The 12,622-nt window shown below is 46.7% G+C and overlaps 1 protein-coding gene across 1 annotated transcript in view; it reads left to right on the top strand.

The window, feature by feature from the left end:
* fmnl2b (formin-like 2b) overlaps positions 1–12,622 on the top strand; it is a gene marked incomplete at both ends in the record, with an annotated part of 121,091 nt that overhangs the window by 14,081 nt on the left and 94,388 nt on the right. Inside the window, 2 exons of the mRNA XM_084325317.1 lie at positions 1,136–1,219; positions 11,514–11,594. Of these exons, the coding sequence (XP_084181443.1) occupies positions 1,136–1,219; positions 11,514–11,594 (165 nt within the window). The remainder of the gene's footprint in view (positions 1–1,135; positions 1,220–11,513; positions 11,595–12,622) is intronic.

Consider the following 12,622-nt stretch of genomic DNA (forward strand, 5'->3'; position numbering starts at 1 on the left):
TGTGTGTGTGTGTGTGTGTGTGTGTGTGTGTGTGTGTGTGTGTGTGTGCAATGCATGTGTGTGTATGTGTGTGTGTGTGCTAGAGCCTGAGTGATATATCTGTGGGCTGATATTGGCTCATCACTGATATGAGTATGTTACTGACAGTGATTAGCTTTATTTTAAGAGCTCTGAATTTGAGGGATCCTTGCTAAGAATGTGTGGGGATATCTGCAAATATATATCAATATCAGATATATCAATATCAGATATATATCAATATCAGATCAATATTAATACGTATATATATCAATATCAGATATATCAATATATATATATCAATATCAGATATATATATCAATATCAGATAAATATGAATATGTATATATATATCAATATCAGATATATATCAATATCAGATATATATCAATATCTGTATCTTTTGACTAAATACTAAATATCGGCACAGGCCCCAAAAGTCCAATATCAGTCTTTACTCTTTAGTGCCTGTGTCTAAATCCATGCAATCCATGCTGGCTGTTGGCTGAATATATTAGTGTTGCACTGAATAGCCTGCCTGTTTAAAGATCTCTCTCTCTCTCTCTCTCTCTCTCTCTCTCTCTCTCTCTCTCTCTCTCTCTCTCTCTCTCTCTCTCTCTCTCTCTCTCTCTGTCTCTATCTCTGTCTTTCTCCATCTCTGCCTTTCTCTCTCTCTCTCTTTCTCTCTCTCTATATATATATGTATCTGTCTGTATGTACTGTGCATGTGAGCGTGTTTGAATGGGTTTACTGACATCTGTGAGTGTGTGTGTATGTGTGTGTGATTATGAATGTGTACTGTACAGTATATGACGTCTCTTTCTCTCTCCTGTGTTAAGTGCTTTGTAGGATGTTAATACTCTCCTGTGTTAACTGAAGTAAGTAAACTATCGCCGTCTCTCTTTCTTTTCCCCTCTTTCTTTCTCTCTTTCTCTCGCCTTCTGTTGCTTCCTCATTCTCTCTGTGTCTCTCTATCTATCGCTCTGTCTCTCTCTACCTCTCTCTCTCTGTCTCTCTCTGTCTCTCTCTCTCTCTGTCTCTCTCCCCTCTCTCTCTCTCTTGCTCTCTCTGTATCTCTCTCTCTCTATCTCTATCTCTCTCTGTCTCTCTCTCTCAGAATTCGATGAACCTTCCTCCTGACAAAGTGCGTCTGCTACGTTGCTATGACAATGAGAAGAAGTGGGAACTGATCTGTGATCAGGTAAGATCAGCTGGATTTAACACTGACTCATCTGTTAAAGGGTTAACTCACTCACTCACTCACTCACTCACCAACTCAGTCTGTAATTAATTCATTATTTTGTTGATACATTTCATTCATTCATTCATTCATTTATTCATTTATCCGTCAGTCAGTCAGTCAATTAGTATCAGTCAGTCAGTCAATTAGTATCAGTCAGTTAGTCAATTGGTATCAGTCAGTTAGTATCAGTCAGTCAGTCAGTCAATATCAGTCAGTCAGTCAGTCAGTCAGTCAGTCAGTTAGTATCTCCCAATAGGGAGGTGTAGTGGTTACGTCATTTTAGTTTTTTCCTGTTCCACCCTCTGTTCCACTTAATGTATTTCCCCATTGACCATTTCTAAATCGGCTCGTTTTAGATAAATAAAGCATTAACGTTGGCATGGTGTACCTTTCTGTGCGTATTTATCCACAATCTATAGCTCAACATGAAAATATTCACAATTAATCGTAAAGGTAGCAAAATAACAACGTTTATGTTTTTCGGTCGCTGGGAAACTACACTGCTATTTGGCGCTGCTGACTGACGTCACCACAGCATAGCCTCCTGCCTGTAGTCACAGACCTAGGATCAGATTTCCCTTACATTCCATAAGCTTAACAATTCTTACAATGGGAAAATAACTGACCCTGAATCTGTGGCTAGTATCTCTCTGGTGATCATAACATACGGTTATCCTATAACCATAGTTATATGAGTATAGCGAGCGCTCTGCTCGTAGTGGAACCTTATCCCTTTCAATCTAATTCTGAATAGAAATGTTCCACATGTACACACCCATCCGCCTGGCCACACCCACATCCGCTCCTCTACATAAGTGGGGACGTGGCCATACTAACAGCTCCTTCCCAAGTCTTTCACCACTGAAGGCGAAAACCACGGGGTCCTCAGTGAGTCCGAGCAGAGCTCTTGCTATACTCATATAACTATGGTTATTGGATAACCGTATGTTATATATCGTAATAGCTTACGCTCTGCTCGTAGTGGAACACAGGAGCTGAGCAGAGCGGAAGCTCGACAAATGTACCCGCTGAGGCCCCCACAACCATCAGAACCGGGGAGGACCCGAGCCCCCGGACCCCCCTAGAGGGGGACAGGAGGGAATCGGATCCGACTGTGCGAAGAGGGTTTAGCAACTCAAACGCACAGGGTGAGCAGATCGTGGGACTAACCTTCCCACAGAAGAACCCGCGACTACACAGGCACGCATCCCACATGCCACTAGGGAACGAACGGGAAGAAGAAAAAAAAATGTTACAATCCCTAATATCACGGGGTCAAGGTCAAGAACCCAACCCTGTGGCAAGGCCGTAGCAGCGGAGCGCGAAGGAAGACCCAGTCCCAGGAAGGGTCAGGACCCCCCGGAAAAGGGGGCCTGGTGAGGCCAATGATGCCGCAGCATCGAGACCCCACCAGGCGGTCACTAGTGACACCACCCCCCACATCGCCAGTGTATCGGACAGGGCCCATCCAAGAGCAGGCCCTTCCCCCCTATAGCACGCCGCCCTGAAGCACTCAAAGAGGCTACACCCCCACAACACAGCGGGACCAGGCAGCGCACCGGGGAGACAACCCCCAAAGAGGTTGATCCCTCAATCCAGGCAACAGGTCAAAATAACTCGACCTGTGCCTGGAGCACTGCGGACTAGACAGGCGCCTAAGGGGTTTGCTAAAAACAGCACCGCGGCGGAAGGGGTGTTCGGTATGCTGTGCACCATGTCGCAGCTGCCACAAAAAACCTAGAGAAGCCGAGGCAGAGAAGGCTGACACAATTGGCAGACGTCATGAAAGGTGCGGGGGCACACTCGCAGGCAGACGGGGTCAAGCCCGGCCTAACCCGAGAGTCGACTCCGCTACCAACACACCTGGAAACCAAGCACCACCCTATGTTTAGTTTAACAGGAGGCGATTGTTCCTATAACCCCCCAAGAAAAAAATAACAAAACACAACTGCGGGTATACACCGGCTATACAGCAGTACAAGTGTTTCAGTTCTCAAGAAGGGGTTAACCCAGGCCAACAGGTCGACGAGAACGAGTCCGGACCTGGGCCCGGCGGACCGGGACGTACACAGGGATGCCAGAGGGGTACAAAGAACCACCTCGACAGCCCCCTCCCAGCCCCGCCAAGCAGGAGAAGAGAGGGGCGAAAAAAGAATGGAGAAGGACCAGGCTCCTTTAGCACAGCGCAAGGTACAACACAAAATGGACCAACCAACAGTGAAGGATAATACGCAGTGACACCTCCATAACATCAACCCCTGCAACGCCCGGGCCAACCCGGCATTTTCCCCCCGAAAAAGCACAAGTCCTTCAGGGTACCAGAACAGCAGATCTGCGCCCCGGCGGACAACGGGTTAACTGACTTGGTCCGGCGCGACCAGAACCAGTCCTGTGTCCTAATCACGCCACCATCCCCAGTCCTAAGAGGGGGGTAGGTACGCATGTCGATCTAAAACATCACAGAGGGCGCCACCAAGACGGTCAGAACATAAAAGCACCGCGCCCGGTGGCTAGGGATGGGTACCTTTCACATTTGAACCGATACCGGTACCGGTACCTGTGAATCGATACCGGTACCCAACGGTACCTTTTTTCGGTACTTTAGTCTCAAGAAATTTAATTTACCTACCTCAGTCGTAAAAAAAAAAATCCAAACTTCAAATAACTACAATTTCGACAGTTTTCGGCTCGTCATTGCTCCGACTGCTTTGTTGTTGAATCAAGTCAAATCCTAGGTAAGCATATATTGTGCGTGTGAACGTTGACATGAAAAGAAAAAAGTAAAAAAAAAAAAAAAAGGGTAAAAAAAGAAAATGAATAAAAAATTAATTTTTTTATTTTTTTTTTATTTTTTTTTCGGTTTCTCACTTGATTCGATACTCGGTAGTACCGACGTGTTTCGGTTCGGTACCTCAAAAGTACCGAATTAGGTACCCATCCCTACCGGTGGCCCACCCCAAGGGCGTGAGACCCCTCCGCCAATGCTTTGATCTATTCCGTTATCTCCCCCCAGAGATGAACGAGAATTCATTGAGACTAACCTAGTCCTAGTACACTGGCGCTCGGAAGAGACAAACTCCATCCTAGTTGCCCCATAAAAAACGCTGTTTCCATGATGAGCAACCAAGGCGTGCAAGCCCATGCGTGGTTCCACACAGAAGCACCCAGGGCCAGCACTATGTACACGTCGAGACCCAAAACATATCAATGGTAAAGAACCCAGATAACGTTCCCTACAAGCCGCTTGGGAGAGCGGCAGGAAGCTGGCCAAGAGACACAGAAATGGGTCCCATATGACGCGTCCGAGGGAAAACACCCCTGTCAACCCTGCTCTGTATAAAAGAGAGGAGACAGGGAACCCCCAGAGAGACTTCCCACGTGAGTAATAATTGAAAAGATATATGTAACATTGAGCTACGTGACCAAAAGCTCAAGACATATGCAACAGGGCGGTCCGGTGGCGTAACGGAGATTGCGTTCGTCACCAACCCCGGAGCGGCTGGATTCGCCTGTTCGAATCCAGCTCACAGCTCCGGGGTTGTCACCAGCTTGGCTGGCCGTTCACACTAATACAATTGGCAGTATTAGAGGGTGGGAGAAGCTGGCGGGGTGGGTCCGGGTCGTTGTAAACAGCGACTCCTACAGTTCGGTCGGGGCGCCTGCTAAGCGCGGATAGGACCTGAGTGGGATAGTGTGATCCTTCCACACGCTACGCCCTCTCAGTGAGAATCCGCGCTGCCAGGTGAAAAGAAGCGGTTGATTGGCTGGACGTGTGTCGGAGGAAGCACGTGGTAGCCTCCACTCTCCCAGACCGACTGTGTTTATGTCTAAAGAAAACACAGACGTTTAAAGAGAGGGTCAAAGACCTCGGTACAAGCTACATATATGAGCACTTCTGTAGGCAACACTCTAACCAAGTTGTGGACTCGATGCCATGTTTCCAACGTAACAGAATACACACAACCCCCTCAGATAAAAAAAACTGTAAAGTTTACCATTGCAAGAAGAACACAGTCTTCTTCATGATGAGGGAAGACAAGTCTTTCGACCGAGTGCTAGCCACAGGCCTTGCCAAGCACACATATATATAGCGACCAGAACGATTTACAAGAAACTGTCCTACTCTCCTAAACAAACACACAACCCCACAGCTAGCTAGCTAACACACATCGTATCCCCAATATATAACAGTGAATAAACATACAGTTTGTAACAAAAAACAGTCCCCCACCAGGAGGAACCTTTTATTTAGTAACAAAATTATATGTTGGGGAGGGGAAGGGGACAGGGGTAAACAGGGAGAGTCACTAGCGGCGCCTGCCGCGTCCAGCGTGGTGCTTGCCCCCGCGGGGAGCCGGCCCGGAGGGACGGTTCTGGGAAACCTGGTCACGTCTATCCCTACCGTCACCTCCGGGCGTAGGCCGGCTGGCTGCGGTGGACGAGGCACTCCCTCCACTCCTGGCCTTCTTTGACGAAGGCCCAGCAGCGGCGGTGGTGGTGGCGGAGGCAACGGTCGCGGTCCTCTGCCGGCATTGTTTTCGTCGGCCATCACCGGTGGCATCGGGTCGGGGGAAATGGGGTTCTCTCTTGAATGGCCAAACCGAACAGCCCAGCATCGGAGAGGGGGGCCGTGAGCAGGGGAATCCTCTTCTGTTCCGGCACCCTCGCCTGCTCCAGCCAAAGGTGGCGCTGGGATAGAGTGGCCAGGGCGCGCCCCTTCCCGGCGGCTATCGCCTGCAGCTGGGTAAGGTGCAGGATGGCTCCAGCCGCTTGGGCGTGAAGATATTGATGATGGTCATCCAATACCGACCCGCCCGCCATCATCCCCGACATGTAGCACGCTAGCTGTGCGATGTTAGACGTCGCAGCTAGGCTCTGAGTCGCGGCGATGTACGCCTGGTCACTCCAATTAGCCATCTGCCCAGCCGATTTCCCTTGGGAAACCGGCTTCCGCAACGGCTCCCACACCACTTCGGGACAAAGTATGGATGTCATCGGGCTATCAAGCCGAGGCACCCCGTCCTTTAGTCCCTGGACCAAACCCACCACCCGCGTGACTGGCACGTAGGCGGGGGTAAGGCCAGTGATGCGGGAGATGACCTGTCCCTGTTTCACGTAGGCCTCCATTGAAGGGAAGAATGGGCAGACAACGCCTGTCTCTCTCACAGGACGACGTTGCCAGAGATCATGTCATCAGGAACAGGTGCAGGCAGAGGCTGCGGCAACGCCACGCCATTAGCGGCTGCGGCGGCCGCCATGCGCTCAGGGAACAAGGCAAGCAACTCCCCTTGCGTACCTCCCTCCATGTCACTCGCGTCCCTCACGTACGGGAGGCTGCCATGTCGGGCGCCACCATCCGACGCGGCAGATAGCTGGGCATCTTGTCTCAGGGTCGGAGGTTCTAACCAACACTCCCTGCAACACTCCCTGCCACACCCCGAGGGGGAGAATGATACGACTCCATTGGGGCATCAAACAAGAGCGCTCTCGTCCCCTCCATGTGATCCTCAGTTTCCATCGGAAACGGAGACAGGGCAAGAGCACTCTCGTCCGGTTCCAGCACAACCCCAAAGCCAGGCCGTTCGCCCCTGCAACTCGTCGCCCTACGACGGGAGCGTGCAGAGGCGAAGAGTCTGCATCGCAAATCCCCAGCCACCAGAGGAGCTGTCGGCCTTTCGGCCGACTGTCCACTGACGGGGGAACCAGGGCCGGAACTAGGCCATCTTACAGGAGACGGCGGCTCAACGGCCCCTCGGAGAGGCAGACTCACCACCGGGCGCCGCCCGGGCGTATCTGACTGCCACGACGTGGAGTCAGAGCAGCCCCACGGCGGACGCGGCAATGGAGAAGCGCTGGTGAAGGGTGACGTTGTGAGCGCTCGAACCCCCCGAAGGTGCAGACATTATGACTTCGCTTTTCTCGTAAATTGGTGAGAGAGAGAAAAATAAGATACAATGTCCACGTAGCTCCTTTCCAACAACTATTTCGGCACTAAACTCAAGTGGTGTATACAGACACTTGTCGGTGGTGAAAATAGGGAAGGAGCTGTTAGTATGGCCATGTCCCCACTTATGTAGAGGAGCGGATGTGGGTGTGGCCAGGCGGATGGGTGTGTACATGTGGAGAAATTGTATTCAGAATTAGATTGAAAGGGATAAGGTTCCACTACGACTAACCATTAATCTCTAAAGCCAACCACCATTTTTAAAAGCAACAATCACGTTACCATATTTGTATTTATATTTTAAATCGTATAACGTTATTTCGCTGCATATTAAATCACTGTAAATACTAATGTAATCATTGTTTCGTTGTATATATTGTGTATAGTTTATAACGTTATTGTTTTTTACATGACGTTAGTAGCTAGCTAGCTAGCTTGCTAGCCGGCATTCCCGAAACTCCTCTAACATGCCCCGATTTAAAATGGTTCTCTCCTCTTTGTATACTTTTGTCCTCACAAACAAAGTATTCTGCCAGGGAACTTATGGACACGACAGTAGTAGTAGTAGTAGTAGTTATAAGGTTTTTGAGCTTGTAACGTTAACGTTAGTTAACTATTGTGGTATCAACGGGCCGTGACGTGTAGCTAGCTAGCTTGCTAGCCGGCATGATGCGTGTACAGTGCTTGCCCCACAGGTCTGAGAAGAGGACCTGCACATTTGACTCGTTCCCGAAACTCCTCTACATGCCTCGATTTAAAATGGTTCACGACAGTAGACATAATGCTAACGTCTACTACGTTTAGCGGGGTAACATTAACGTTAGCTAGCTAGCTTGGTATCAGCTGGCCGTGATGGGGATTAGGCGACAGCCTAACAGGATGCGGCTGCCTACTGGTAAATGTAGTTCTTTTTTTACGACAAATTAAAAACCTTATAACTACCTTTATTTCAACCAAAAATGCTTAAACAATAATGTTAGTGGAAGAAGGGAACTCATTTTGTGCAAAAATGGAAAGCTTGCCAATGTTCATGCGGCAGAATTGTTACAATAGCCGATAATCCATTTTCCCAATGATAAATCCCTATACGGGTGGAACAACCAGTGACGTCAGACTACACCTCCCTATTGACCCCCATCTGACCCCCATCTGACCCCCATCTGACCCGTAGCCCATTTCTCTGGAACACCCTCCCTCAGACCATCCGAGACTCTCCCACACTCTCCACCTTCAAATCGCGTCTCAAAACCCACCTGTTCTCCCCGGCATTTAACCTTCCCTACGCATAACCACCCTCCTCCATCCTGTTGTTATTGTTTGTTATTGTGGCTCTATGTTCCTGTGTATTTCATGTTGTTCCCTGTTTTCCCTGTGGTTCTATGTTTCTTTTGTTTCTTTGTTTTTCTGTAGACGTGTAGTTCATAACGATACTCTTATTTTGAAAATCTGTGCGGGTCTCATTTCCGGCCCAAGCGCAACTAGAGTCATAATATCGATGGCTCCGGCAGTTAGCAGCATTCGGTTCGTATGATATTCTTATTTTGAAAAAAAACGTGGCAACGAGTCATATCCGCCCAGCTGGGCCAGCCCTGCAGCGTGATACTATTGGCTTCTGCTCATATCAACACAGAGCAGTCTGCTCTCGTCTAGATCGGACCTCCATGAGCTACCGTTACTGTTTAAACAATGACCCAGTCAACTATTCACTTTTAGTTTAATACATGACGAGGCATTGTCTAACGGTATCTAGCTGGCTAGCTACTGATAGCTGCTGATATCAACATATCAGCAATAGTCGACTCGAGTGCATAATACCTCCGTTCCCTCGTTAGCTAGCTCACGTTAGCTAGCTCACGTTAGATCTATATGTCCCAGTAAACTAAATTGTCTTAACGTTATCTAGCGGGCTAGAAGTAGCTACAGATAGCTCCTGATATCAATGTCTTATAACATTGATTCAACCCGTATTCGAGCTGAGGGCTTGATGAATGTGATTAGACCAAAGAACCGCAATATTATACCAATAGGGTCCAGCTGCAGCGCCGGAGAATCCTTGCATGCTGAATGTAGAGTATTAGTATAGGGTCTAGCTGCATCGCCGGAGAATCCTTGCTGGAGCTGGAGGCTACTCAAGTATACACAGACAGTGGAGCTGTTTGCAGATAGCGAGCATTTTGACTTATTGCGTGGTGGCGATGTCTCGCAGATAATACAACTACAAGTATGATTATATAATATATATTTTATTTAAAAAATCTTTTTTTATATAAAATATATATATATATTTTTTTTTAATCAAAAAAAATTGGCAGGTAAGAAATATGCTTGGCGGGTAGATTCTTCCCATCTACCCGCCACTGGCCGGTGAGTCAAAAAGTTAATTTTGCTCCCTGCATACTGGTGTATGTTGGTCTGAAGGTTCTACTAAATGACTCATACTGGTGTATGTTGGTCTGAAGGTTCTACTAAATCACTCATACTGGTGTATGTTGGTCTAAAGGTTCTACTAAATGACTCATACTGGTATATGTTGGTCTGAAGGTTCTACTAAATGACTCATACTGGTGTATGTTGGTCTCAAGGTTCTACTAAATCACTCATACTGGTGTATGTTGGTCTGAAGGTTCTACTACATGACTCATACTGGTATATGTTGGTCTGAAGGTTCTACTAAATCACTCATACTGGTGTATGTTGGTCTGAAGGTTCTACTAAATCACTCATACTGGTGTATGTTGGTCTGAAGGTTCTACTAAATCACTCATACTGGTGTATGTTGGTCTGAAGGTTCTACTAAATGGTCTGAAGGTTCTACTAAATCACTCATACTGGTGTATGTTGGTCTGAACTAAGGTTCTACTAAATCACTCATATGATACTGGTATATGTTGGTCTGAAGGTTCTACTAAATCACTCATACTGGTGTATGTTGGTCTGAACTAAGGTTCTACTAAATCACTCATACTGGTATATGCAGGGGTGCAGTGCTGGGCAAACGCGGTCAAACGGCGTTTGGCCTTCGTCACTGAGGCCGAAGTGCGCGCATCCTATTATTATGCAAAGTCTAGGTGATAAAATGACTCGTCGCGCCACTTATCACCTAGACTTTGCATAATAATAGGATACCAACAACCAAATACAAGCCCTGTAGGTGTGGTGGGGGGTTGCTTGATCTCCCGACTTCACTGGAAGGATGAGACAAGGTGTATCATCTGTTTTGTGCGCAACAGAGGGAACATGTATGCGCGTGCGCGGGAGCGCGCTTGCGCGGGCGTTTGGCCATCGCCCATATTACGACTGCACCCCTGGGTATATGTTGGTCTGAAGGTTCTACTAAATGACTCATACTGGTGTATGTTGATCTGAAGGTTCTACTTAATGACTCATGCTGGTGTATGTTGGTCTGAAGGTTCTACTAAATGACTCATACTGGTGTATGTTGGTCTGAAGGTTCTACTAAATCACTCATACTGGTGTATGTTGATCTGAAGGTTCTACTAAATGACTCATACTGGTGTATGTTGGTCTGAAGGTTCTACTAAATGACTAATACTGGTATATGTTGGTCTGAAGGTTCTACTATATGACTCATACTGGTATATGTTGGTCTGAAGGTTCTACTAAATGACTCATACTGGTATATGTTGGTCTGAAGGTTCTACTAAATGACTCATACTGGTATATGTTGGTCTGAAGGTTCTACTATATGACTCATACTGGTGTATGTTGGTCTGAAGGTTCTACTAAATGACTCATACTGGTATATGTTGGTCTGAACTAAGGTTCTACTAAATCACTCATACTGGTATATGTTGGTCTGAAGGTTCTACTAAATCACTCATACTGGTGTATGTTGGTCTGAAGGTTCTACTAAATCACTCATACTGGTGTATGTTGGTCTGAACTAAGGTTCTACTAAATCACTCATACTGGTATATGTTGGTCTGAAGGTTCTACTATATGACTCATACTGGTGTATGTTGGTCTGAAGGTTCTACTATATGACTCATACTGGTGTATGTTGATCTGAAGGTTCTACTAAATGACTCATACTGGTGTATGTTGGTCTGAAGGTTCTACTAAATGACTCATACTGGTGTATGTTGGTCTGAAGCTTCTACTAAATGACTCATACTGGTGTATGTTGATCTGAAGGTTCTACTAAATGACTCATACTGGTGTATGTTGGTCTGAAGGTTCTACTAAATGACTCATACTGGTGTATGTTGGTCTGAAGCTTCTACTAAATGACTCATACTGGTATATGTTGGCCTGAAGGTTCTACTAACCTTGGTTCTGTGTGTTCAGGAGCGGTTCCAGGTGAAGAACCCTCCCCAGGCCTACATCCAGAAGCTCAGAGGGTTCCTGGACCCTGCCGTCACACGCAAGGTAAGCTGGGTAATGGATGGTTGTCTTGGTAACAGAAGAGTGGGCGGAGCTCCTCGTCCCAACCTTTTCTCCTCGTGACTTGATTTGAACAAAAAAGGCTGGAGGACTTAACCTCTTCCACCCGACGGGTCCGATACCGGCCCCAAAATGACATCACGTCATAAATCAATCTGTCTCTAGACTGTATGACATAATGTTGCAGTTTTTTTTTTAAATGTATCCAAGAGTAAACATCCTAACCATGTCACAACAGCAGTCATAATGTATATTTCAGCAATACGTTTGTTTACCAATAGGTTAAAGTGTTATTAGTGAGATTTTAGTTTTTGAAATGTGATAATATTTTCACGGAGATCGGCCATTTTGAATCGCCGAATGATGATTTAGCCCTGCTGTCCTTTAGCTCTGCTGTCTTTTAGCTCTGCTGTCCTTTATATCTGCTGTCCTTTAGCTCTGCTGTCTTTTAGCTCTGCTGTCCTTTAGCTCTGCTCTCCTTTATCTCTGATGTCCTTTATCTCTGCTGTCCTTTAGCTCTGCTGTCCTTTATCGCTGCTCTCCTTTAGCTCTGCTGTCCTTTAGCTCTGATGTCCTTTAGCTCTGCTCTCCTTTATCTCTGCTCTCAGGGCTCTACGCTAACCTTTTTCCCAAGGAGCACATGTGCTCCTAAATGAAAAAATTTAGGAGCACACAAAGAAATTTAGGAGCACCCAAAAATATTTAGGAGCACAGTGAAAATATTTCAAGTAACAGAGTTTCTTTTTTTTTCAAAAATAAATGTATATTTGTACTGTGCGTGCATGTGCAAACGGGAACAGGACACACATCTGTGCAATAGCACATACCACCAAAGTCACTGGCCCACTGTGTGCGTGTGTGTGTATCTGCGTGTGCAAACGGGAATGGGACACAGACATTTGAATTATTAAGTGATTAATGCCTACATTTTGTATTTTGTACTTGATGTTCATTAACATGTGCTGTCCCTATCAAATAAACTATCAAATCAAACTACTGCTACAAAAGTAACA

Source organism: Notolepis coatsorum, assembly GCF_963971535.1.
Source record: "Notolepis coatsorum genome assembly, chromosome: 1".
In the NCBI taxonomy this organism is placed as follows: Eukaryota; Metazoa; Chordata; class Actinopteri; order Aulopiformes; family Paralepididae; genus Notolepis; species Notolepis coatsorum.